At 44.0% G+C, this 27,585-nt stretch overlaps 1 protein-coding gene across 1 annotated transcript; it reads right to left on the bottom strand.

Moving 5' to 3' along the window:
* Positions 1-266: 266 nt before the first annotated feature.
* On the bottom strand, positions 267-27,585 carry LOC145714932 (putative gamma-taxilin 2). The gene is made up of 5 exons (XM_081794466.1): positions 27,494-27,585; positions 16,677-16,980; positions 14,514-14,605; positions 1,812-2,047; positions 267-1,437 (listed from the first exon to the last, which is right to left on the bottom strand). Exons 2-5 carry the CDS (start codon positions 16,963-16,965, stop codon positions 1,335-1,337), a joined length of 720 nt encoding a protein of 239 aa, XP_081650592.1. The 5' UTR covers positions 16,966-16,980; positions 27,494-27,585; the 3' UTR covers positions 267-1,334.

The following is a 27,585-nucleotide window of genomic DNA, read 5'->3' as shown; positions in this document are numbered from 1 at the left end:
CGTCCCAACTCAGCAAAAGTTTTTGACCCTCTTGTCTCCCTCAGCTGACTCAACACAACTTAGATGGAGCAGCTGCTCCTAGAAGGAGCAATCTGCACAGATAACTACATTATGATAAGAACAAGGGGTGGAAGACAGAGATTGAAGGAGGGGAAAACAAGGAGGAATTCAGCAAAGCCTTTTTGTTAAAATTCCTATGCCCCATTGTCTGTATGAGGCCCTGCAAACAGTTGCTTAACACATATCTACTCTTTATCTTTTTTCCTGTGATTTGCACACCTTCCCTTTGAAAGCCCAGACTCCTACCTGCTTCTCCTTAGTGCAGAATGATGTATGTCACATATATCCAGTCTTTCAATTTTGTGTTGGTGTGGAGTCCCCATGTATATGAAATTGAATTTGATGTTTTTTCCTGTTACTCTCCTCGTATCAATCTGATTCACAGTCCAGCTAGAAGGATCTTGAAGGGGACATGGAATTCCTTCCTCCCCAACAATGTTATGGAAGTTCACTCAAACAGAAAAGAAAAGGGAAAAAAAAAAAAAACCCACCCTAGAGGAGCTAAGACGGAGGTGTGGTAGGAGGACCCTAGGCTTGCTTTGTCCCTCGAACACAGCTAGATAACCATCAAATCATTCTGAGTACCCACGAAAATGACCTGAGGACTGACAGAAACAAACTCCACAAGTAGAGAGAGACAAGAGGCCACACGAAGAAAGGTAAGAAGTGCAGAGACATGGTTCGGGAGGGAAACAGACTGCAGGTGCTGCAGAGTGCAGAGAACCCTAGTCACAAAGAAGGGTGAGAAAGAGGCCCACTCAGGGGAAGACACAGGAACATTTCCCCAAAGGCACTCACTCCACAACGAGAGGGGGTGAATTTTGTGAGCTTTTGTAAACAGTGGGGTTCAAAGCCTGGAGTTTCACAGGTCCCCAGGATAGCTGGGATGGAGATCTGAGGACGGTGCCCTACTCCTGGAGAGAAGACAGGCAAACAACTTCTGGGCAGATGGCATGTTCTAAGGATCACCTCAGTGGGCAGGGAGAGACTGCTGGTTTGTTTTGGAACACATCTGTGAGGCGTGGCATTGCCTCTGTGGAGACAGAGGAGCTGGTGGGCACCATTTCCTCTGCTCCTGAGCGGAGGTGCAGAGACACATCCTCAGGGCAGCTAACCACAACACTGCACAGCAGGCTTGCTCCAAATCCCACACCCTTGTGCTCTGGTGTGACTGCCCTTCTGTACCAAACCTGCATCTGTCGCAGCACAGCGAGAACCTTTCCCAGAGGACCGGTGCCAATCTCCCCAACACCAGGACCCTGAAGTTTGGAAGTTTAGAAGTCAGCAGAGCTGGCTGGGGTAAACCCCAAATGCACTGTGCTCCTCTGGGCCGGCAAGTAACGCGGAATAGACAGAAAACAGCAATCTGAAAGACACCTAGACACACGAGGGGAAAGTATTCACTCTTCTTCGGGGGGACTTCCCTGAGAGCATAAGCATGAACTCCTCTCTCCAGAAACAAGGGACCTGGCTAGGTCCCATTTCTGTCCCCCCGCCCCCACCATAAGCCACTTCAGTAAATAGCACAGTGCCCACACAGTGGATGCCTGACCTGCTAACACCGAGTCCTGCCCCCCTGCACTCTGCTGGCACCGCTTCTGTGCATAGAAGCCAGTGCAGGGGGCGCCTCCCCCAGAAGACCAGCACACATCCCCCACGCCCCACGTGTACCGACCATTGAGTTGTGCAGGACTTCAGTTCTAGTGGAACTAGCATCAGGTCTCTTTTACCATGCCTGCTTAAAAACTTACCCCACTCTGGCCAAGGACCCAACACTGTCCACTGCAGGTAAAGAGAGCATCTGCAGATGACTGGCCTGAGGGATAGAGCAGCCACAGCAGAGCAGCAGAGCACACCAAGCATACACCACAGACATTCCCTGAAGCATGAAGTCCTGCACACTGTATGACTGGTTCTTCATAAAGCCTTTAGTCTCACTGTGTGGGCACCGTGGGCACTGTGGGCACAGGAAACATATCAGGCTTTTCTAACACAGAGAAGAAGACAGAGACCTAGACAAAGTGCCAAGAAGAAGGAATTCATCCCCCAAGAAACAACAAGATAAGGTCACAGCCAGAGATCGAACCCCAGCAGATGTAAGTAACATGCCTGGTGGAGAATTTAAAGCAACAACCATAAGGATACTGGCTGGACTTGAGAGAACAATGGAAGACATCAGGGGAGCCTGGGTGGCTCAGTCGGTCAAACGTCCAACTTCGGCTCACGTGATGATCTCGTGCTCTGTGAGTTCCAGCCCGACGTCGGGCTCTGTGCTGACAGCTCAGAGCGTGGAGCCTGCCCTGGACTCTGTGTCTCCCTCTCTCTCTGCCCCTCCCTTGATCATGCTCTCTCTCTCTCTCTCTCTCTCTCAAATAAAGAAGGAAATAAGTAAGTAAGTAAGTAAGTAAATATATAAATAAACAAACAAACATTAACAATTTCTTTTAGAACTTTTAGTAGAAGGGAGGAGGACATCAGGGAGGCCACCTTGATAAAGCAGTTATAACACAATCATTCAGAAATGAAAAAATAAAATAACAGCTTCATAACAGGCTAGATGGAAGGACCACAAGGCCGGAAGAAGCAGACGGATGAACAAGTGATACGGAAGATAGAGTTATGGAAACTAAAGAAGGTGACAGAGGAGAGAGAGAAAGAAGAATTGTGGTGACAGATTTAGGGAACTCAGTGACTCCATCAAATGTAATAACATTCATATACTAGGAGTCCCAGAAGAAGAGAGAAAAAGGAGGAGAGAACATTTATTTGAGGAAACAAAACATCACATTCAGTGATAGGGAAAAGACAGCGCGTCCACGACAGAACTCCCATCAAAATTAACAAAAGTAGGACAACTCCAAGACGTACTGTAATTAGAGATACAAAAAAATAGGGACAGAGAAAAAGTGTTAAAATCAGCAAGACAGGGGTGCCTGGGTGAGTTAGTCCGTGGAGCGACCAACTCTGATTCTGGCCCAGGTCATGATCCCCGTGCTGCCTGGCCTCACTCTTCTGTGAGGGCCTCACTGTTCTCACAGCGGGGGATGTGAGAGTCCCCAGTGGAGGGAGGAGAGGTTGCAGTGGCGCCATTTCCCCTCCAGCACCAACACGGTGGGTGGGACTTCAGAGAGCAGTACTGCCACTGCCAGTGGAGGCAGGACCCGCTGACACCCCACCCTGTCCATCCGTGCCTGGCAACTACTTATTTACTGGGGAAGGAAACAGGCATTCAAGTCCAAAAGGCACAGAGAACTCCCCTCAGAATCAACAAAAGCAGGTCAACACCATGACGTATCATAGGGAAACTTGCAAAATATAGGGATAAAGAGAGCATTCTGGCAGAGAGGAGTTAAGATGGCAGGGCAGCATGGAGACCCTGAGTTTGTCTCATCCCTGAAATGCAGACAGATCAGCATCAAACCATTGTAAACACCTGGGAAAATTGGTCTGAGGATTAATGAAACAATCTGCACACCTTGAGCCTCAGAACTTGGCAGGTCTGTGGTGCGAAGAAGTAAACCGGGGTAGAGAAAAGCCATGGAGGGCAGGGAGCCATTTTGGCAGAGAGAGAGCAGAGAGGGAAAGAGAAAAGGGGGAGAGTGTGGGACATCGGGAGCGTGCAAGAAGAGAACTCTCCCTGAAAGTAGCTGGAGAGAGGGAGAGAGAAAAGGGTGAAAACACTCAAAGAGGACTGGACAAGAAATCTGCTCCCTATCACCACTGATGGGGGGAAAGGAGAGCATTTCAACAGCACAGGATTGTGTTAACAGCGGAGCACGAGTCTGACGTTTCAGAGCTCAGTGCCTGGTGGTGCTCTGGTGACAAAGTAGGGAGAATCTCCCAGGAGCAGGCAGCGTGGCCTGCGGGGTCCACGTGCCACATGGGGAGAAGCAATTTCCCTGCGTGGAGAGAATCTGGTAGAGGCCATATGGCCTCTGGCCTCCCCACGGGAAAAGACCCCACAGGCCCAGGAGAGCTGCCTCATTTGCTGGCATTGAGACAAAGACGCCAGAGTGCAGAGAAACCTGGCCCCAGCTGCGTGCTGTGATCCGAACCTTTGAGGGTGTGCTGGCGCACAACTGTTTTCTGGGACAAGTCGTCACCTGCCCATTGCTCCCAGATAACTGGCGTGTGTCCAATCCGGGGCAATCTCTGAAGCCTGGGGTTCTGAGACACAGTCCCATCGGAGATCCAACTCTGGAGGGAAGTGCTGCCTGGCCGGCGGACAGCCTGGACACAGACAGTGTGGATGCAGGGAGTGGACAGAGGCCTGAGACAAAGGAGGGGTGCTTCCTCACGTGAGGGTACAAAATTCCCATTCCAGAGACTGGAGAGCTAGCTGAGTGAAGTCATTTTCTTCTCTAGCGTGCGCCCCCTCCCACACACACTCATCAACGCTAGTGAGCTAAGCAGCGCCACCCAGCGGAAAACAAAGTCCACCCCCGCCCCGAGCCTGACCAACCTGTGTCCTCCAGACACATCTCCCAGAAGACCAGAACAAATCCCTCCACCTGTCAAGCCTGTGGACTACAGCGTACTGCAAAATTTCAGTTCTAGGGAAAAGTGGAGGCAACCCCACTCGGATTTCATTCCGTACGCTTCTTCATCTGTTCATTCTCTTTGCTTCTGTTTTTCTGATGTGTTCTGTTCTCTTTTGTTATGTTGGTTCCTTTTTCTTGCACTCAGAAGGAACAACTTTTTTTTTTAATTTTTCAAGTTTAAAAAATTTATTTTGTTTTCTTTAACGGTTTTATTCGACTTTACTATTTAAATTCTTTTTAATGTGTTCATTTTTTAAGCTCTGTTTCCTTTCTCTTTAGTCCCTTTAATATCAAGCATCTCTTAACATGCAGACAGATGCATACCTAGGATCTAGCTTCCTTTAAATGATATTTTTGTTTTGTTTTTAATATTTTACTTTTAACTCTTTAAGTTATTAATTTATTTCTCCCTCCAACATGACAAGATGGAGGAATTCACCCAAAATGAAACGAGAAGAAATGACACCTAAGACGTAATCAGCACAGATACATGTAAGATGTCTGAACTAGAATTCAAAACCACAATTATAAGACTACTAGCTGGGGTTGCAAACAGCACAGAAGACACCAGAGGAACACTTTCTGCAGAGATAAAAGAACTAAAAGCTAATCAGGCCAAAATGAAAAATCCTATACCGAGATGCAATCAGGAATGGCTGTCTTGACGGCAAGGATGGAGAAAGCAGAGCAGCAATTCAGTGATATAGACCGTAAGACTATGGAAAATAATGGAGCAGCAAAAGAGGTAGGAAACAAATGCAAAAGATCACGATACAAGACTTAGGTGACTCAACCACTTGTGAAAGAGGAAGGACATTCATATCCTAGAAGTTCAAGAGGAGGAATAGAGAAAACAAGGGGCAGAAGGTTTATGTGAGCAAATTGTAGCAGACAACTTTCCTAATCCGGGGAAGGACACAGACATCAAAGTCAAGGAGCACAGAGAACTCCCATTAGATTCAATGCAAAATAACCAACTCCAAGGCATATCATAGTCAAATTCACAAAACACACAGACAAGGAAAGAATAATGGAAACAGCAGTGACAAAAACAGTTCTTCACCTACACGAGGAAGCAGGCCAGGCTTACAGCATATCTGTCCACAGGAACTCGGCCAGCTATAAAGGAGAGGCAGGATACTTTCACCGTGCTGAATCAGAAAAATCACGCAACCAAGAATGCTTTATCCAGAACTGCTGTCATTCAGAATGGAAGGAGGGATAGAGTATTCCAGACAAGCCAAAACTAAAGGAATCTGTGGCCACTAAACAGGCCCTGCAAGGAGTCTCTAGGAGGACTCTGTGAGTGTAGAAAGAAACAAAACGGAACAGAACAGAACAGAATGTAAAAGAAAACAAACAAACAAACAAACAAACAAACCACAAAACAGATCAAAAGCAACCAAAACCTAGAAAGGGCAAGAGAATTTCACCAAAAAGACCACCTCCACAATGGCACTAAATTCATGTCTAAAGGTAATGGACCCAATGCTCCAATCAAAAGGTAAAGGTAACCACTCTAAAGGTAAATGGGCCCAATGCTCCAATCAAAAGACCCAGGGCATCAGAACGGATTTCAAAACAAGGTCCATCCAAATGCTGCCTACACAACTCTCATTTTAGACTAAAGACACTTGCAGATTGACAATGAGGGGATAGAGAACCACCTATCGTGCTACTGGACATCAACAGAATGCTGGAGTGGCCACACCTGTATCAGACAAACTAATCAGACCAAATAATTAAGGGGTCTATCCATCAAGAAGATCCAGCAATCGTAAATAGTTACGTCTCCAAGTGGGACCACTCAAACATGTAAGCCAATTAAGAACAAACAAAGAAAATCATGGATACTAATACCATAACTGTAGGGGACTTAAATACCCCACTACAACAATGGACAGATCATCTAAACACAAAATCAGCAAGGATACAATGGCTTTGAATGACAGGCTGGACCAGATGGACTTAGCAGATATATTCAGAACATTTCATCCTAAAGCAGAAGAATACACATTCTTCTTGAGTGCACCTGGAACATTCTCCAGAATAGATCACACACTGGGTCTCAAGTCAGCCCTCAACATGTGCAAAAAAGATCGAGCTCATGCCATCCATACTTTCAGACCACAAGGCTATGAAACTTGTAATCAACCACAAGAAACAAGTTGGACAGCCCTCAGAAAGATGGAGGTTAAAGAATATCCTACTAAAGAACAAATGGGTTAACCAAGAAATTTACGAAACGATAAAGAAATACAGGGAAGCCAATGAAAATGAAAACACGGCAGTCCAAAGCCTTTGGGAGGCAGCAAAGGCAGACCTAAGAGGTTCGCAAATCAGGCGTATCTCGAGAAGCAAGAAAGTCCCCAAACACACAATCAAAACTTGGCCCCGAAGGCGCTGGAAAAAAGAACGGTGAATAAAGCCCAAAACCAGAGGAAGAAGGCAAATGATACAGATTAGAGCAGAAATCAATGACATCGACTGATCAACGGACCAGTAGAACAGATCAACGAAACTAGGAGCTGGTTCCCTCAAAGAACTAACAAAACTAATAAACCCTAGACAAAAATAAAAAATAAAAAGGAAAGGACTCAAAAAATAAAATCAGGAATAAAAATAAGAGAGATGACCATCAGTACTTCAGAAATACAAACAATGATAAGAGAATATTATGAGCAGTGATATGCCAACAAACTGGGCAATCTGGAAAAAATGGACAGACTCCTAGAAGCATGTAAACTACCAAAACTGAAACCGAAGATATAGACAATTTGAACAGACCCATAACCAGTAAGGAAACTGAATCGTAGTCAAAGCTCTCACAACAAAAACATTCCAGGGCCGGATGGCTTCCCAGAGGAATTCTACCAAACAGTTAAAGAAGGGTTAATACCTCTTCTTTCAAAGCGGTTCCAAAAAGTAGGAACGGAAGGAAAACTTCCAAATTCATTCCATGAGGCCAGCATTACCCTGAAAAATGCTGTTTCGAAGGCGCAGATGCACCCAAATGTTTATAGCAGCAGCACTCTCAACAACTGCCCATCTAGGGAAAGAGCCCAGCAGTCTTTTGACTGATGAATGGATAAAGAAGAGGTAGCGTATTTACGCAGTGGAATATTACTTGGCAGTCAGAAAGAATGAAATCCTGCCATTTCCAACAACGTGGATGGAAGTGGAGTGTATTACGCTAAGCGAAATAAGTCAGTCAGAGACAGACAAATACCACACAACTTCACTCATATGTGGAATCCAAGAAACAAAACAGATGGACGTAGTGGAAGGCAAGGAAAAAGAAGGTAAAAACAGAAGGGGGACACATAAGAGACTCTTAAATACACAGAAGCAACTAAGGATTACTCGAGGGAGGAGCACGGGGGATGGACTAAACGCGTGATGGACATTAAGGAGGACACTTGTTGGGATGAGTACACCTGGGTGTTACAGAGAAGGGATGGATCACTAAATTGTACGCCTGAATCCATTGTGACCCTCTCTGTAACTTGACTTTAAATAAAAGTTAAAAAAAAGAGACAACAAATTCTGAAAACAGCTAGGGATGAAAAAGGTCCTTAACCTACAAGGCTTGAAGTTAGCAGCAGACCTGTCCTCAGAAACCTGGCAGGTCTGAGGAGAGAAACAGGAAATACTCACGGTGCCGAATGGGAAAAATGTGCAACCGGGAATTCTTTATCGAGCACCAGCAAGGCTGTCACTCAGAATAGAAGGAGGGTTAAAGACTTTCCCAGACAGACAAAAACCAAAGCAGTTCGTGACCCCTAAACTACCAGGCAGAAAATGTTAAGGGGACCCCCTGAGTGGGAGATTAAAAAAAGAAGATAAAAGTCCTGAGCAACAAACACGGCAAAGGACCAGGTCACCTGAAACACCAACTCTACACGTTAACACGATGGCACTAAAATCGTATCTTTCGACAATCATTTTGAATACAAATGGACTAAATGCTCCATCCAAAAGGCATAGGGTATCAGAAGGGCTAAGAACTGACACAACTCAACACCAACCCTCCCCCTGCAATTATGCATTCAAAAATGGGCAGAGTGCTTGTTCAGATGTTCTTTTTTCCCCAAAAAACACACGCAGATGGCCAACAGACACATGAGAAGATGTTCAAACTCACTCATCTTCAAGGAAGTGAAAATCAACACAACGAGATTAGGGGCTGATACGTGTCCCAAAGGCTAAAATCCAAAACATAAGAAACGACATGTGTTGGTAAGAACATGGAGGAAAAGAACACTCTTGCAGTGCTGGTGGGAATCCAAACTGGTACAGTCATACTCTTTGGAAAGAGTATGGAGCTTCCTCAAACACATTAAAAACAGGATTACCATGTGAGTTGGTAATTCCACGACCTTTTGGAGGTATTTACCTCCAAAGAAAGAAAATGAAACCTTAATCCGAAAAGATACATGTCCCCCGATGTTTCTGGCCACACTGTTTATGAGAGCAACCTAAGACAAATGGATAAGAAAAACATGCACCTGCACAATGCAAAATTACAGAAAAGGAAGAGATCGTGCCATCTGCAACAACATGGTGGGACCTGGAGGGTGTACTGCTAACTGACAAGAAGTCAGACTGAGAAAGGCAAATAGAAATGATTTCACTCCTAAGGGGAATCAAAAATAAAACAATGAAATAAGCAAAGAAAATGCAGAATCAGACCCATACACAGAGAAGAAACTGATGGTTGCCAGAGGGGAGGAAGCGGCAGAATGGACAAAATGGGTGGAAGGGAGTGGGAGATACAGGCCTCCAGTTACGGAACGAGTCAGTCTCAAGAATCAAAGGCACAGTATTCGGAGCACAGTCAATGATGTAACAGCGATGTAATGGGACAGATGGAGCTAGTGATGTTGTAATAGCGATGTAATGGGATAGATGGAGCTATCCTGGCACACTTGTGGTGAGCATAACCTGATGTATAAATGTGTCAAATTCGCTATGTTGTACACCTGAATCCCATGTTGCAACCACACACAAATTTTGAGAAAGAAAGAAGGAAAGGAGGGAGGCAGGGAGGGAGGCAGGGAGGGAGGGAGGGAGGGAGGGAGGGAAGACGGGAGGGAGGGAGGAAGGAAAGAAAGAAGAGAGAGAAAGAAGGGAGGGAGGAAAGAAGGGAAGCCATGGGAGAAAGAAGGGAAGGAAAGGTAGGGGAGGGGAGTGGACAGGGCGGAGGTAGGGGACAGGAGGGGAGGGGAGGGGAGAGAAGGGAAGGGAAGAAAGATGGAAACAAAGATAAAAGGAAGCAAGGCAGAAATGAAAGAAGGGAGAGAGAAGGAAGCAAGGAAAGAAGGAACGGAGGAGGACTGGAAGGAAGGGAGGAAGGGAGGGAGGGAGGGAGGGAGGGAGGGAGGGAGGGAGGGAGGGAGGGAGGGACAGGGGTAGGGAAGGAGGGAGGGAGGGAGGGAGGGAGGCAGGCAGGGAGGGAAGAAAGAAAGAAGGGAAGGAGGGAGGAGGGAGGGAGGGAGCAGGGAGGGAGGGAGGAAGGAAGGGGAGAGAGAGAGAAAAGAAAAAAATGAAAGAAGAAAAAAAAAAAAGAAGAGAAAAGAGAAGAAAAGCCAAGCCAAGCCAAGCCAAGCCAAGCCAAGCCAAGCCAAGCAAAGAGAAGAAAAGAAAAGAAAGAGAAAACCAAGGGGCAAGTATTTGGAAAAATCTTAAAACCTATATCCCAAATGTCTCTTGGTGGAAAAAAAAATGGATCCCGATTTACATGTCAGACCTAAACCTGTAAATGTCTTAGAAGAAAACTTGGGGAAATGCTTCATGCCATTGTAGTTGACAGGGATTCTTGGACTGACGCCAAAAGCACAGAAAGGGAAAAAAAAAATAGCTTGACTTCATGAAAATTGAATATGTTGTGCATCAGAGAATACCATTAAGGGAGTGAAAAGGCAAGTGACAGAACAGAAGAAAGTATGGTGAAATTACGTATCATAAGATATTAACATCCACAACTTATAGGCAGTTCCTAAAGCACAAGAACAAAATAACAACCCAATTTAAAGATGGGCAAAAGACCTGAATAGACATGTCTCCAGAGCTGACCAACACATCGCCAATAAGCACATAAGAGATGCACACTATCACTAATCATTACAGAAAGCAAACAAAACCACCGAGTAAGACACCGTCTCACAACCATTACGATGGCTCTTATTACACAAACAGAAAACAACAAATATTGGCAAGGCTGTGGCCTAATGGGATCTATTGTGGAGAAAGTTCCTTGAGCACTTGAAAGAAGGTGTGTTCTGTTGCTTTGGGATGCAATGTTCTGTATATAGCTTTTAAGTCTGCCTGTTCTATTGTGTTGTTTAAGGTCAATATTCCCTTACTGATTTTCTGTCTGGATGATTGGTCCATCGATGTAAATAGGGTGTGAAAGCCCCCTACTGTCATTGTATACGTATCTATTTCTCCCTTTAGGTCTGTTAATGTTTGTGTTCTCTATGTGGGCGCTCCTATGTTGGGTCCATAGATATATAAACATGTTAGGTCCTCTGCTGGACTGACGGATTTTTCATTATGATATGCCCTTCTTTGTTCTTACACAGTTTTTATTTGTCAGGTTATTTTGTCTGATGTGACCATAGGTACCCCAGCTTTGTTCTGGTTTTCATAAGCATGGGATGTCTTTTCCCATACCTTCACTTGTGGTCTGTGTGCATCCTTCCATCGTAAGTCATTCTCTCACAGGCAGCATATAGATGACTGTTGTTTTCCAAGTCCATTCAATCACTATGTTTTTTTGATTACACAATTTAGTCCTTTTACACTTGGAGTAGTCATGGATAGGTCTGTACTCGCTGCCGGCTGTTTTGCAGTTACTCTGTTTCTTTTCCTCTTGTCCAGCTCTCTGGGGTTTGAGGAGTTTCTTAAGTGGTATGCTTACATTCCTTTCTCAACGTCTTTTGGTTATCTACCACAGATTTTTGTCTTGTGATTACCAAGAGGCTCCCGCATGACATCGTGTGTGTGTGTGTGTGTGTGTGCGCGCGTGTGTGTGTGTGTGTGTGTGTCTATTTTGTGTTGTAACAACTTAAGTTAGGATGCATTCTAAAGCTCTACATTTTAATTCTTTGCTCATGTTTCGGGATGTTATGGCACATTCAAAAAAAAAACCTTCTATCGTGTGTGTTCTCTCCGTGATTATTGTAGTTATGGTTAGTTTTACCACTTTTCCCTTTTAACTTTCAAACGAGGTTTGAAGTGATGAAGCCCCTGCCTTTATAGCCTTTCACCGTGAGCAGTATGATTTACACTTCCACGTTGTGTTGCTGATTGGTGTCCTTTCTTTTCAGTCTGAAGGACTTCCTTTTACAGTTTTAGATTTCACGTCTCCAGGATATCCTTTACCTCTCCTTCACTTCTGAATAACAGCGTTAGCCTGGTGGGTATTCTTAGTTAGTCACAAGTGTTCTGTTTGTTTCCTTTCAGAGCTTTGAGTATATCATGTCACTGACTCTGGCCTGCAGAGTTTCTGCTGAAATACCTGCTGATAGGCTAACAGGGTTCCCTTGTATGTAAATTGGGTTGGTTTGGTTTTGGTTTTGGTTTTGTTCCCTTGCTGCTTTATAATAATCTTTGTCTTCAACTTTTAACGTTTTAAGTACAGTGTGTCTCAGTGTGGATGTCTTTGGGTTCATAATATTTGGAACTGTGCTTCCTGAATCTCAAGGTCTGTGCTTCCTGGATCTCAAGGTCTGTTTCCTTCCCCGGGTTAGGGGGGGTTTTCAGCTATTTTTTAAGTAAATTTTCTTCCTCTTTCTCACTTGGTTCTCCACTTGATGTTGTCCTGTAAGTCCCTTTAGCTATCTTCACTTTTTTCCCATTTTCTCTTTGCTCTCTGATGGTGAGCTCCACTGCTTTTGCCAAAAAGTTTACCGACCCTTTCTTCTACCTCACTTGGTCTGCTGTTGAAACTCTCTGGTGTATTTTTCAGTTCAGTTAATTGTATTCCACTGCTCGACCACTTCTCTTTGGCTTTTTTTCTTTTTTCTTTTCTTTTGTATTTTCGATCTCTTTGTTAAAGCGCTCACTGTTCTCATCCATTCTTCTCTCAGGTTTGGTGAGCACCTTCATGACCACCACTTGGGACACTTAACAGAGAAATTACCTGTTCTGTTTCATTAAGGCTTTGTTTGTTTGTTTGTTTGTTTGTTTGTTTTCCCGAGGTTGTATCTTGGTGTTTCTGTTGGAACACACTCCACTCTTTCTTCATTTTTCCAGACTCCCTGTGTCTGTTTCTATGCAACAGTTGAGGCAGTCACCCCTCCCAGTTTTGAGGGGATGCCTTGGGTAAGAGGAACCGCGGAGTTCAGCAATGCCCTAGGTCTTGGTTGTCTCTCAAACCTTCAGGATTGTCAATGGCCTATTTTACCCTTCATAAACACACATGTTCAGTGTGCCAAGACCTGTTGGGGTCCCAATGTAGGCGGATCTCAGTGAGCACTGAGATCTGTACTAATTGGAGTACAGCCCCAGGTAACACATTTTAAAATACGCAAATATATGCAGTTCTGTAGGACCAGAAGCAGAAGCTTCCATCTGGCTGTTTCCCAGAGCAGATGTGTAGCTCTTGCCTTTCCTGACGTGGCAATCCCCAACAACTCTGATTGCTGCCATCTTTGCATCTGGACCGTGTGTAGGCCATTCAGAGACGCTCTAGGCCATTCCTGCTTCTCCACAATTTTCAGAAGGTGCCAGGTTGCTAAGTGGGGTATACTTGTGCCACTTGGAGCGGTAGTAAGTACAACTGTTCCAGCTCTATACTTAGAGTCAGTTATTCAGAAAAGAGTAACGTGTATGCTACGGAGCAGATGCTTTCAAACAGATGTGAATGGACAAAATTCATCACTGGTAATTCACATAGACACTTCACAACCCACGAGAATTGCCGCATTTACCTTGGAACCAACACTTCTAAAACATTCCTGCCACGATTCTTCAAAATGTCCTATCCCATTCTTCACTTTTTTTTAACTTTTTTTTTTTTAACATGTATGTATTAGTGAGAAACAGACAGAGACAGAGACATAGCACGAGCATGGGAGGGACAGAGGGAGGGGGAGACATAGAACCCGAGGCAGACTCCAGGCTCTGAGCTGTCAGCACAGAGCCCGACGTGGGGCTCGAACCCACGGACCGTGAGATCATGACCTGAGCTGAAGTCAGACGCCCAACCGACTGAGCCACCCAGGTGCACCGCCGCCCCCCCCGCCCCCCCCCCCCTGCATTCTTCACTTTTAAACTGATGGCAGGGTTTCCTTGTTGAGAATGTTTCCATATACCCAAGGTGAATGCTACTTGAAATAACATGGGCCACAGACCAGAACAAACTCTTTATTCAAGTCAGTTTCTTTGGAAGATGCAATAAAAATAGAAAATTAAAAAAATAACAATAAAAATAAAAATACAGTGCCTGGCATATAGTGGATGCTAAGGAAATATTTTCCTGAGAAATAGTACTGTTTTACTACACTACTTCACAACACTCAGCTTCAGTCAAATGGTTAAACACTTTTGAATCTAACCGTGTTTCAGGTTCTACAATTTCTTAATCTACATATAGAAAATCATATCCTCACAACTGTCAGGCATCTAAACGTATGAGGGAAATGCTGACCTAGGAATGCCAGAGCTGACTGAGTTTTAGGAAAGCTATTCCACATCCCAGAGACTAGTAAAATGCTGTATCTAAGCATACCATAAAATGAGGCCATACAATCAACCTAAGTCTCAAGGAATTAGATTCTTACCCTCAATTTTGTAATGAAAAACAACTTTACATTTAAAACCATATCAAAATTACATCTCATAAGCTTATCAGGCACATGCACCTTTCGTTATATTTTATACGGGCTTTGCACCCTTAATACTCACAAGATCAGCATATGTCTTACAGAGAGCTGCCAGCTTCTCCTCTGGAGTTGAAAGAGTGTTTAAGGCTTGCATCAATAGTAACACTTCTTTTCCTGATGGTCCAAAAGGAATGGAGGAAAAAAAAGTACCAGAAGGATAAAATTAATCCAATCTGTCAATTCTACATAAAAATTATGTTCAGCTATCCAGATTATGATTTAAGGGGACATTAGATACAGGCTCACCAGTAAATCAGTGAAACTATTTTCAAATTCTTGATTAGAAGGGGTCAGCCTCCTCCCTGCCCCACATCGCTTCACTTAATAACTAACACTACTAGTGGTCAGCTATTTGGCACTGACACTGTAAGAACACCACTGAATGAAAGTGTAAGTACTCTAACTTAGCCACTGGTTCCAAATTAAGACATTCCACAAAGGGTAGGAATGTCTTCAAAAGCTTTCTGCTAGCCAACTACAAGTATTCAAGGAAGTTTAAGACTACCTAAAGCGCACATAATCCACAGGGACACACACCTTTTCCAGTGACCAATGTGACTTAATGACTGTTTCCTGGTGATTTACCAAGGATACTCTGGGTGCTAATCAAGATTAGGGCCAAGAAAAAGAAGTGAAAAAAAAAAATAGCTCTTTCCTTGGGGAGTTTTACAAGGATACTTTAATAACTGTGCCAGGGATGGGGCGCCTGGGTGGCTCAGTCGGTTGAGCGTCTGACTTCGGCTCAGGTCATGATCTCGCGGTCCGTGAGTTCGAGCCCCGCGTCGGGCTCTGTGCTGACAGCTCAGAGCCTGGAGCCTGCTTGGGATTCTGTGTCTCCCTCTCTCTCTGCCCCTCCCCTGCTCATGCTCTGTCTCTCTCTCTCTCTCTCTCTGTCAAAAATAAATAAACGTTAAAAAAAAATTTTTTTTTTTAACAGAGAAGAATAACTGTGCCAGGGAGAAGCGGTAGCTGAGGTAAGTGGGGGCAAGCAAAGGGTGCTTCAAACTAAGTGATACGCCTCATTCTGTACCCTGCGGGTAGGTACCTTTTTATTTTCTGAATTGTTCCCTCTTGTATGTAGGACGTTTCATTTTAAAAATCTGAAGACAACTTTAATAGTTGTCTTAAATTTAATAACTTAAGTTAAATAACTTTAATATTTTACAAACAACTATGCATGGGAAAGAGGAGGAGGAACAGGCTGACTTCAAAAAATACTCTGCTATGACAGCACACACAATTTCCGTAGTGAAACCATTTCTCAGTCTGTTCAAGGACAAATACAGAGGGAATACAATTACCGAATGTGTAAGAAGTAACCGTCCATGTAAACTCTAATTTTATGAAGGTTTTAAACTGTAACCATCTAAAACTATTTAACAATTTTAACCTGAAGCTATAATTTACACACATTGGCGGAGTGATGGGTTCTGAAGACAGCTGTCTTGTTGGCGAGGAATTTTAAATCCTTCTCATATTCCTGTAATGTTAAAGTCCTACAGGGTGCTCAAAAGCGGATTTTTAAAAATTCCAAGTTACAGGCAGGTACAGAACTCATGCAAATCAAACCACGTAAACGTTACGTACAGTAGGAATTTTAAAAATTGAGAAGCAACCCGTAAGGCCAAGTAGGCGTTTTAGACTTTATTCCTCAAATGTAACATACCACATTCTAAGCCCTAACCTGTCAAACTAACAGAGCAGGAGGGAGAAAGCACACCCTGAAAAGCATTCTTGTGAGCCTGCCTTCTAAGCCACAGAAAACATATACCGTTTCCAAATTTTAGTGAAGAGTCTTTTAAATAAACTGAGCACATACAGAGGTCTCGCAGTAATTACTGGTCAGATTTCCACTCCACTCCACTCCATTCATTTAAAGGGTTAAATACGGGGCAAAACAACAGCACTGCTGCCCAAAGGCCACAAACTTTTTCCCCCAAAAAACAATTCTTGATTATTTGCAGAGAAATAATGTGATTCCTATGACCAGGCTTCCTACCTCGTCATATTCTCATCCTGATTATAACTGCCAACCTGTTCCAAGAACACAGAGGTGTGTTTTCACCTAACCACATCTTAAGACAGACTTAAAACAGACTATGTTCTGTCATTACCTGTGCTGCAGAAAGGCTAGGTAAAATGAGTAGCATGTGAAAATGTCCAAGCACTGAGCAGAAATTATTACCTAAGGTTTTTCCTTTGTTCCTGTTGCACTGTGCATCTTGCTGATCATCAGAAGGATCTCTTCCACCATCTGGCCCAGGAGGCTCCATTCTTGACTCTTGCGTGCAGTACACTGGGTTCACCAAATTCCTGTTCTTTCTTATAAAGTTACTGTCTTCATCCTCTTGCAAGGAATGCCTGCTACTTGCGCCAGCACAATTTGAGTCTTGGTGCTGAAGAGTATCGTTCGACTGAGAGTCACACAACCTATCTGCTTTTACGCCTAGCCTGCAAATTCTAGATTCATCCATCGTGCCACTCACAAGCTAGAAAGAATGAAGAGGGGGAAAAAGAAATTTTAAAAAGGGCCATGGAAGGGGCTAAATCAATTGTAGTGAAGGAAGGGGAACTATGCAGTGCATAAGAATACAGTTTTCCATCCTACATTGCTCATGTCTAAACATACTGTGTACTTTTCGTATGTGGTACAATCAGTGGGCCCATCATCATTTCACAGTTTTTTTCCCCCCTCCTTTCACAGTTGTTTGCAAAATAGCAATGCCAGTTAGAATCAAAGGAGGCAAAGAGTTGGGAAGGACGACCATAATGGTAGAATAGAAAACCCCGAGGCTCTGTCCCCCCAGCAAGTAACATGCTGGCAGAAACCACCAGAATCAACTTCTGCAGAACTCTGGGACCTTCTCAAAACTTACAACACAAACACAAAATAAAACTTATAACCCAAACGGAAGGCTGAGCGAATGAAAAAGCAGCTGTCTTGCAGCAGGAGAGAGCACTGTGGGATTTTAAACTTCCCACCAACCATTCCCTATACCCTACGTCAACAGTGACCATGGAGGCGGCAGCCCACACTCTTAGTGCCAGAGGGAACAACGCAGACATTATTTTCAAAGGATCGTGGTCCCAGTCAACCCTTTCTGGCAGGTCTCTGAGAACCGTGTACGTAGGTTTGCCTCTGTTTTACTTTGGGGAGAGCTGTCCCAAGACTGAGGTAGCTTCCCAGGATGCTCTGGATACAAACATCCCAGCCACAAGTATTGACTTCAGCGGCTGGGTGTATGGAACAACAATCAGGAAAAAGGAAGCGAGAGAGAGAGAAAAGCTAGAGGAGAGAGAAACTGGGAAATGAGATGATGATATAGGCTTTTCAAAAGTTCTGGCATCCGTCTGGCCTTCATGTAGAAGTGAGAGCTAACGTGTGAAAGCAAAGTTATCAACAGCCTGCCTACGCCGTTCAAAAGCAAGTGGAAACATGTCTTGTGTACTGATGTGGGGCCACCCTCTCCCTCTTCACGTCCTCTGATTTCTTCCTGTGTACCCTGACTTTAGCCACCTTAAGGAGGAGGATGGCTAGGGTCGGGAGTAAGGATTCCCCATCCCCCAATGGAAGCCAAAGGCCATACGCATGCATCCCAGCATGCTGGTGTACCGTGGACAACAGAGGGACTCAAACTTTTATGTCTCTGTTTGGAAACAGCTACTGAAGTCACTGCCCCCATCTGAGTCTGTTCCACCGATGGCATTTGGGGCACACTTCACAGATCAAGGAAGTGAGACAATCAGCCATGGGCTTATTCAATGTACTGTTACTGCGCTGCCCTAATTCTGAATGTATGCTTCAGATTACTCCACAAATACATGTATACATCGGATATAAAGTGTAATATGCTGCCCGTGGGGATTCTGTCATTTGGGAAACCCACAAATAAGTGCTTTTGGCGTCCACAAATCCTAATGACTCCTTTATGTTACAAGTCTCTGTGATAAGGCAAGCAATGGGCAAGCCTACCTCACATACCCGGTGCATCCTTTGGAAAAGCACCAATTATCTTGTCCCTGGGCTCCTGCAAACGCTGAAGACTTATTCCAAGATGCTCTCCTGACCCTCTGGCCTGATATTCTCCTTTCGGGGTGGGTGAACTCAGTTTTTAAGACTAACAATGTAGGAAAAGCCCAACAGGTTTCATGTAACAAACTGAAATGGCCGACTCGAGGACTTAGTCAGCCAAGTCCCACCTCTACTTTACACAAAGAAGTGTTCGCTGTCATTCTGGAGGTCTGTTGCCTGAAGCAAAGCCACTGGGCCAGTGGGATTCAGAGGGGCTCTCCAAATTCCGGTTTCCTCTCCAAATCTCCAGTTTACCCGGTGACCTGGTTACAATGAAGCCGAATGGCCGCAGCTGGCTGTGCTCGCTGTTTTGCCTCAGCACAAATTATGAAGAACCAAGAATGGACATGGCTGCTGCGTTAGGCGGAGTGAATTCAAGGTAACTCCTGCTGCTCTGCTGCTCTGGCCTATACCTTATCTCTCCCCGGTAAGACTTGTTACGGCTCACTACTTGGTCTTCAACTTAGAAAAAAAAGACAGACTGGTAGATTAAGGACCTCCTCTTTAGCACCACGAAATGGGGAAATCAATCAAACCCACTAAATGAATCATCTGGGTTATTCACGTAGATGCCCATGGTGAGAGTGAAAGCAAGCTGCGGATCAAGCCTGCACCACCCGGACTGCCGCCTTTGCTACAGGCTGAATTACGCTCACTGACTGCACGGATCATGGCAACATGTACACCACCATCGTAGACTGGGCACAAAGTAAAACATTCTGTTTCTGATGCAGACGTTACCACTGTATGCTAGGCTTGTGACACAGGCTGAGAGTTGACCCAGTTGTCTCCAGATTGGGAAGGCCACAGCACACAGGGCACTGAGTGTACCTCCTGCTGGAAGTTTGAGTACCGCTGACCTTTGAACTATTGCCAGGGCTACTGGTCTCGGGTACCCCACGGCTACCTCCTTTTCAGGTTGTGGGGTTGCCACTCCACTCTGATCAGCTGACTCTCACCACAGCAACGAAGCCCTTGCCCTAATCGATCCTGTGATCACCTCCTACAGATGACCTGTGATCTGACAGTGGCACACCTCTTATCAAAGACCCACTAAGAATGCAGCGACAGTCCAGGTACCCCTTGTACCACCCACGTTCCCCCATCATCCATAGGCACGTAGTATTACTGGGAGTTAGGACTGCCCCTCAAAAGCCATCTCAACAAGATTCCCAACAGGTGCCAGGGTAGCTCAGTCAGTTAAGCCTCCAACTTCCTGGTCTCAGCGCAGGTCTTCTTCATCTCAGGGTCATGAGTGCAAGCCCCACAATGGGCTCCATGCTGGGTTCCTAATATTACCTCCCCACCTTGTCCTTATCTACACACCTTGGAAATGCGAGTTGGGCCAGTGAATGCAGCTGCCCCCAGAAAGGGATCATCCCCTCTGTCTCCTCCCGGGTAATCATCATCGGGGCCAATGCGGCAGAAGAAATTCAAAGAATCCTGACCATAGCATTCTTGGGCTGATGCTTGCCTCATTCCCCCGACAGTAAAACCGAGTCACCCAGGGGGAACACCCTCCAGGTACCAAATGGGGCCTAGAGGACTCAAACGTTGCATCAGCTACCTGGAGTCTCTTGTGGGACTGACATGGTCCTAGATCACAAGGATGATGGCGTACATTGTTGAGTACAATGCCCAAGGGATATCCCTAGGGTGATAGTCCACACCGGTCAAAGAGGAGAGAATGCATCTCTGTGCCGTTTATACAACTTACCTCAGCCCTGAAGTACCTAACCTTTCTGGACAAAAGGACTGCCACAAGTAGGGGATGACCGGACAAAAGGTAAAGATGTATCTCCTGGAAATACCGGAGATATTTTTGCGGCAGTTACCAAAATGTACGCACTGAGGCAGGAACGGGTTAGGCGAAGGGGTGCTGGGGGTGGGGGGGAAGGAAGAGCCCCTTGGACTGGACACACTGCTGAATGTGCCTTCCAGCCAGACAGCTCATGACAATTTGACTGCAATTTAAATGGATGTAGCTAGCAGGGGATGTCCCCGAACCTGCACCTCCCAAATAAAATACATGTGTACCTCACTGAGTGTCTGCCCTGCCTTCATTCCTCTTAGGCATCACCAGCTCATTCCAGGGGCAGAAAAATGCCACCCTCCCGATGTCATGGACAGAAGGACAAACTGCATGGACTGGCCTCAGGCAGGCCATTCAAAAAGGGGATATAATTCAATTACTTACCTGCAAACTCTAAGACTCACCGGCTCTCTAGGGAGTTATGCTGTCAAGCACTCTGAACTTGTGCCACTTGGGGACACTGATTGAAGTCCTCCCTGGGAAGCTCCAAAATCATAAACAACACTTTCTTTCCAAAGGTACCATGTGTGCCTCGTCTTTCATGGAAGTTGTGCACTAATTTGTGTCCCTCAAGCGTCGTCTGTCTTAGCGGTGGTCATAATGGATCACCAAGTGTTTAAGTCATAACAGATCATCAAGTGTTGAAGTGTTTAAATACCACTAGTACTCATGTAGCCCTCAGACAACTGTGAAGTGCTCTCCAAAATGACGCTAGCTTTGGTTCCTTGCAGGAACCCACCCGAGAACAACTAACTCCACACGTAGGTGGGTTTATGCCCACAGCGCAGGTAGTTTTATCCCCACAATGGAAGTCATTCACGAACCAAAGGCAGTCTGAAATCTGTCCACAAATTTAGTTGAAATGATCAACGAATGGCTTCAAGGGAGTCTCAACTCCCTGGCCAGAGTTATTAATGATGACAAAATTGCCCTAGACCTCTTTCTTGCGGACCACTTGTGAGTGTATCTTGCCATGCCTCAGGCCAGTGGAAAGGTCAACACCGGGCCCCACGGAAGAAAGCCATCTGGCTTTCTGACGGTCTGTGAGACTTCCTCAGCCAGTTACAGCAGGGCAGGGTCGAAGTTAATCCTGCCACTTGGGCTCTTCCTCATGCTTGGAGTCCTGTTGATAGTATCCTATGAGACAGACTGGAAAAATCTGGTCCTGGGCTATGCTGGTCAGACTGAACAAGTGTGGCCAATGGGCACCCAACAGAAGATTCACCAGAGCCTATGACAGTGTTTCTGCCTCTCTTGTGGGCAGAGACACGACACACCTCCTGTCTTTGTTTCAGACTATCTTTTCAAGGATGCCCTGGGGGAAAAAAATAAGAATGGCATTGACTTCTAAAGCAATGGGCAGATTTGCTTACTGCCTATGTTTCCAGTTGCTGCTGTAACAAAGGGCCACAAACTCAGTGGCTCATTTATTATCTTATATCCCTTCTTGAGGCTCTGTGGGAGAATCCATTCCCTTGTCTTTTCTGGGGGCTACCTGTGTTCTTTGGCTCGTGGCCCTTTTTTGCATGTTCAAAGCCAGTAATAGCAAGTTAAGCCTCATACATAATGCCTCCTCCCGCCCCCCTCCCCCCACCCCCGCCACCTCACCACCGACTCCTCTCCCCGTCTTTCCTTTGCAAGGATCCTAGCAGTTTCACTGGGCCCATCCGAAGACTCCCTCAATATCCTCATCTATGCCGCCGCATCTTTGCCAAGTCCCTTTGGACAATGAGGTCATTCATGAGTCCTGCTGAAGACATGGGCGTCCTTGAGCAGGCACTGTTCCTCCCACCACACTGCCCATTATTAACGAGTCAGATCCCCTAAACCTAGCATTACTCTTCTGAAATGCAAACATCATCTGCTTCTCTTTACACCACCAGGCTCAGGAGACAGGTGCGTGCATGCGGGCCCTCAGGTAAATGCAATTGTAAAAAACTCTTCTTTTGTCTCGAGGTTTCTCCCCGTATTCATAAAATACTGCCAAGTTATCAGTTTGCAAGTAAAGTAAAATCTCTGGCCCTCCACAGTTTCTAGTTACCATGATTTTTCAGATTTGGGTATCTGCCCGATATTTTCTAGAAAATGAATGAAATAAGCCCGTCAGGATAAACAACAGAATTTGTCGCAATGGGAAGACTTCAAACTTTCAAACGCAAATCAGAATTTTGGATAATTTCAGTCGGTCACCATGACTCCAGCAGCTTCCCAGTACATAATGGCTTTTCTGCTGAGAGGGATAATGATATCAGCAAGTATGATTGCCTAATATTGGATAACAACATTTGGAAGAAGAATGTACGTCAGTGACCACATGACAATGCATTACGAGATGACTGAAAGGTATGGGATCCATCTGAACCATGTAATACAGCATTGGGTTTTCACAGGACCCATTAAAATTTTTGGTAGCACTGTAGACTCCAAACTGGAGTCCTTGGTGCTTTTTAAGGAGTTTTAAAAATAAAATTAAGTAATATTTAGATAACTTCTTAGGCCGAAGAAATGAAGAACTGCCGCCCTCAGGTGTAAATAAGGACACACACAAGAAGATGGCAGGAATAAAAACATAATCTAAGAAGAATTTGTACCTTACAAATGATCTGGCAAATCCAATTTTAGGGAAAATGCCCTGGCACTACGTGGGACAACAGGACCAACCACTTCCTTCTTGGTCAACTGTAACTTGTAAGTAAGTTATATTTATTTTTTAAGTGACTGGCATTACCAAGCCAGGATAATCCAAATAGGAGGTGAGGAAAAGTGAATCCTAAGCATTTCCCCTTGCTCTTCACTGCTCTGATTAAACCATCTGGAACAGTGGTATAACCCCTCATTCAATACTCAGAAATCCTTTCCAGGCAGGTATAATGAACAGTCTCGGTGATGAGCAATTTTAAGAAGTCTGTCCGTGTACAAGAACCAAAGATATGGACAAATAAAAATGCATTATCATTATGACCTATCACATTCTGAAGAGTAAGTTCTTCTGAAAGTGGTAATTGAGCTCTGGTAGGCAATAATACATGGACAAAATAACTTCGTAGGAGTTACTACAAATACTTCCTGCTGGCAGGCAAAGCATCTGGGAGAAGAAATATAAGTGCTAAATATAGGGATGAAGAAATCTAATTTTCTGCAGCACTGAAGAAGCCAAAATTGACCAAAATAGTTTGGCAAACGGTCTGTTATGAAAAGGGTCGTACAGAGTTTCTAGTTTTATAATCTCCATGCTAGTAGTATACATACTAGTAGACTCCTTATAGACGAATTCTAAAATGACAGTATATATTAGACTAAGTACTTTGCCTTTTAAAACAATCACAGAGGGTTATATATTTCAGATTTCATACCTGTGGCTGTTTTGTCTATAAAACTACGATGAGCTAAAAACCACTTCTAGCTCTAACTATATATAATTCAATGACTATTTGTACTCTGAGAGATACAGGTACAAATCTACATTGATATCGGCAGCCAAATAATCAGGAATCCAAAGATTTTAACGTCCACTGAAATATGCTTGGACCTGACCTATTTTGCAGAGTGGCAGGGGTTGAGTCACACAACTAGCATCTTTAAAGCCAGAGAGTCCTAAAATATAAGATGGTCCTCTACTCTTATGGGTTAGCCAAGTGCATCATCTGTGTCCCAATTTTCTGAAGCCACCTTTCTCCAGCTCCATGTGGACCAATCATCATGCCATTTTGAAACATCAATGCTTTTTTTATTTGTCCTACTGTCCCAGACCACTTTAGCATTTGTTAACACACAATTGTGGACTTTCTTCAACAGAACTTACAATGAATGGGTCTCTCTACTTCACACTTCAAACAATGGTCAACCTGTAATTTACCTAAGTTACACTTTGAGGTGCTTTTTCCGAGAATTCCAGTGCACCCATACCTCCAAATCTGTATCTAACGTCCAGGTGGGGCTCAAATGAGTGAAACCACAGGTATGAAGCCTAGACGGTTCACAATCCACCTGGTCTCTAGATCTCACGAGATTTCTGACACTTCCTAATCACATCCCACCCTTAATTACATTTATTTTCATTTAGTAAAACTATTACTCATTTACTTGCCACCAACATTTGCTCACACTCAGCAAGAAGGCTTTGCCCTTTGTACCCTTAACAACTGAGGACTGTGCTAATAAGAGAGAGCATGAGACATATGGAACAGATAATGGTCTTAGAGCCAAAAGAGCCCGATATTTTAACATAGCACTTACCACATCCTGTGCAGCCATGGTGAGAGCTAAACACTTGTTACCTCATCTGTAAACTGGATGGACAGTACCTACCTTATAGAGTTGTGAGAAAATTTGCTATGATGAATATAAACTGCTGGCCCACTGCGGAACTACTGTAATAATTTGTGAATGAGGAATTCTGTAAGATGCATGCTATGTTAGCTTCTTATTACTGTTGTTAACAAGTTACTATCAACCTAATGCATTAAAAATTCACATTTATCATCTTACAGTTATGAAGATCAGAAGCTCTCAGGCCTCCTTCTCGAGGCTCTCAAGGAGATTGTTTTCACACCTTTTCCAAGTTCTAGAGACCACTCCTTTCTCCACCTTCAAAGTCTGCAGCAGATTCCTCAGATCTCTCTCTGATACCTGCCCACATCTCCTTCTCTGAGTCTCACACTCCTGTTTTCCTATTATAAGGATGCTTGTGTTTACACCGAGCCCACCTACCCAAATAATCCAGAACAATCTCCCCATCTCAGCACACTACTTAATCATAAGTGGGGAGTTCCTTCTGCAGGATAATATACCCACAGGTTTCAGAAATTTTTTTCTCTTACCACATGTTAACACAACAACATTTTTTAAAGAAGACATGATGTTCTATGGCATAAATTCTAGAAGCTCTTATTCCCCACCACACCAGTCTACCTTACAGAAGTAGAAAAAAATGTCATCATAACAAGTAAATATTGCTTACAGCAGGTTAAGCGGTGGAAAGTGGGAAGACGGGAGGGGCATTCTGGAAACAGAATTAAAATCAATTCCCAAGACCATAAACATTAACAAAAGTATTGTGGTAGCACAGGGAGACCACATTGGTTATCTGGTAAATCTTTTCCATCAAAGAGCAGAATTTACACGGTCGTAACTACCAACATAAATTCAACTAGGACATGGATAAAACCACAAAAGTATAATCTCTGGGTCTGAATGGATACTAAAGGTCACCTAGTATCTGTATCTACTCTCTTTAATGCTGCTGAATACTAACGTTAAATTGGTATATGCTTTAGATGTTTTAAATACAGTCACACCCATTTGATTATCTGAAAGGTACTTATAATCATATTGGGACCATGGGGAAAAGGAGAGGTAAGAAGAAAAAGGAGGAAAAGGAATTTATTTGGGACATTACTTTAAACTCTACTTTACATAAACAACAAGCGTCCCTGAAGCAAGGTCTGTCATTTGCACTGTCAATTATACGATTATGTATCAATTCTAGATAGTCTACAGATAACTCGAGACAATCACAATTGTATGCTAACTATAGATAATTCATTAGGAGCTATTTCACCTAACCAAGTTAAAAAAAAAAAAAAAATTAACTAAGTGTGTTATCTGGATACCACCACCTTACAAAATTAAGCTTATGCAAGAGGGAGGGACATGACTGAAAATAATGAGGCAGGTTTTCCATAAAACCATTCCTACACTAAGGCAATGATTAAGCTCCCCAAAACTGTCCAAATTCCCTTTTTTTTTTTTTTTTTTTTTCCTTAGAAGTCTGGAATATAATCAACACACCCACCAGGGGAGGGCTAAATGAAGAAAGCAGCTACTGCATATCTGTAAGAGGACAGAGTGACTTTATAATTACCTGCCTAACATACACTAACCACAGCTTGAAAGCGGCTAGCATTCCTGGTGTCGTCTGCCGGTGGCAGAGTGGCTAATAGAAACCTTGTTCTTAAGAGCACTGATGATGGGTTTTGACCCATACAGTGGCTCCAAAGGAGCCTTTATTCTGCTACTCTCAAAACGAACTCCCTTGGGCTGGTATAGCCTCCGAGTGCCAAAGCTGTAGTAACAGCCACAGCCACCATTCTGGGCTAAGAATAACAGGTAAGGCAAACAACCTAAAAATGAGAAGGTTGGAGAAGAAAGATAGACGGAACAGAGCTTTGAAAAGCCCCCAGGTATACCAGAGAATCCAGAAGCCCAGACATATGTAAGAGCAGGATATGCTCAGAAAAGACCTTAAAGATCCTAAGGTTTTACATCTTGCTGTGTTCAAGGAGGAAGTATGCGCTAAGGCAAGTTTTAAATGGCCTAGCCAAGCGTTAACGGAGTTCCCTAAATGAAACCCACTTGTAAAGACTGAGTTTGGTTTTTGTTTTTGTCACTCCCAGCTTTCAAGGAAGTATCTTTCATATCATTATCTAAAACAGATGACTTCCAAGACCATACAAAGTATATATTATTTTTGCAAAACAGCTCTCCATAAAGAAACCATAAAAAGTTAACTGAACAAACAACTATAATCTATCACAAGCAGCAAGAACCCTAGCTAGTGGGGGAAAGATTCTGGTATCCACAGTTCAGTACTCACAACTGCGCATTTCTTACTCACTGCCTTCTCTTGACCAAAGTTTAGTCAGCCTTCTTTCCGTTCCACACACCCCTAATTTCAGGCTTACCCATGAGTAAGCACTAAAATACAGATTATTCCCCCTATTAAGAAGTCACCCCAAGTAAGAGCTGAGACACACAGCCCATCATGCCACATGCTCACTTTCTTTGCTTGCTCATTTCCCCTGAAAAAGTTTTTACTAATCTTGCTTACCCTCCCAATAAAAGAAAAGCCACTCTCTGACTGAGATACTTTCAGATTTCTACAATCAGAATGTTCTCCATATTGCACCGGTCTCTTTAAATAAGGTGTCTTCTTACCAAATCAGAATTTGCTTTTGTTTGATAGTAACATTCGCCACACTTAGTTGCCAACAAAAAATTATAGTGTGTGCAAAGAAACACGGAACTATGGGCAAATCACAGGAATAAAACAAAGTAAGAGAAAATGTCCCTTAGGAAACCTTGGTGTTGAACTAATTACATGCATGTTTTGAATTACCTGCTGGTGTAAATATGTTACTGAGAACGTTTTAAAAATAATAAAATGTGTGGGGTGCTTGGGTGGCTCAGTCAGTCGAGCGGCCAGCTTCA

This window comes from Panthera onca, chromosome Y, assembly GCF_046562875.1.
Source record: "Panthera onca isolate mPanOnc1 chromosome Y, mPanOnc1 haplotype 2, whole genome shotgun sequence".
In the NCBI taxonomy this organism is placed as follows: domain Eukaryota; kingdom Metazoa; phylum Chordata; class Mammalia; order Carnivora; family Felidae; genus Panthera; species Panthera onca.
Note: the sequence above shows the minus strand (reverse complement) of the source record. Positions and strands in the feature narration are given on the sequence as shown.

Excerpts from the sequence above, each read along its gene's own strand:
- LOC145714932 (XM_081794466.1), bottom strand. The coding sequence starts at position 16,965 with ATGGATGAATCTAGAATTTGCAGGCTAGGCGTAAAAGCAGATAGGTTG. Across the intron at positions 2,048-14,513 it reads GTAAGACATATGCTGATCTT|AAAAGCCTGATATGTTTCCT; the intron begins GTGAGTATTAAG and ends TCTCTGTGTTAG. Across the intron at positions 1,438-1,811 it reads GGGTCCTTGGCCAGAGTGGG|GTGTCTTTCAGATTGCTGTT; the intron begins GTAAGTTTTTAA and ends TCGTGTGTCTAG.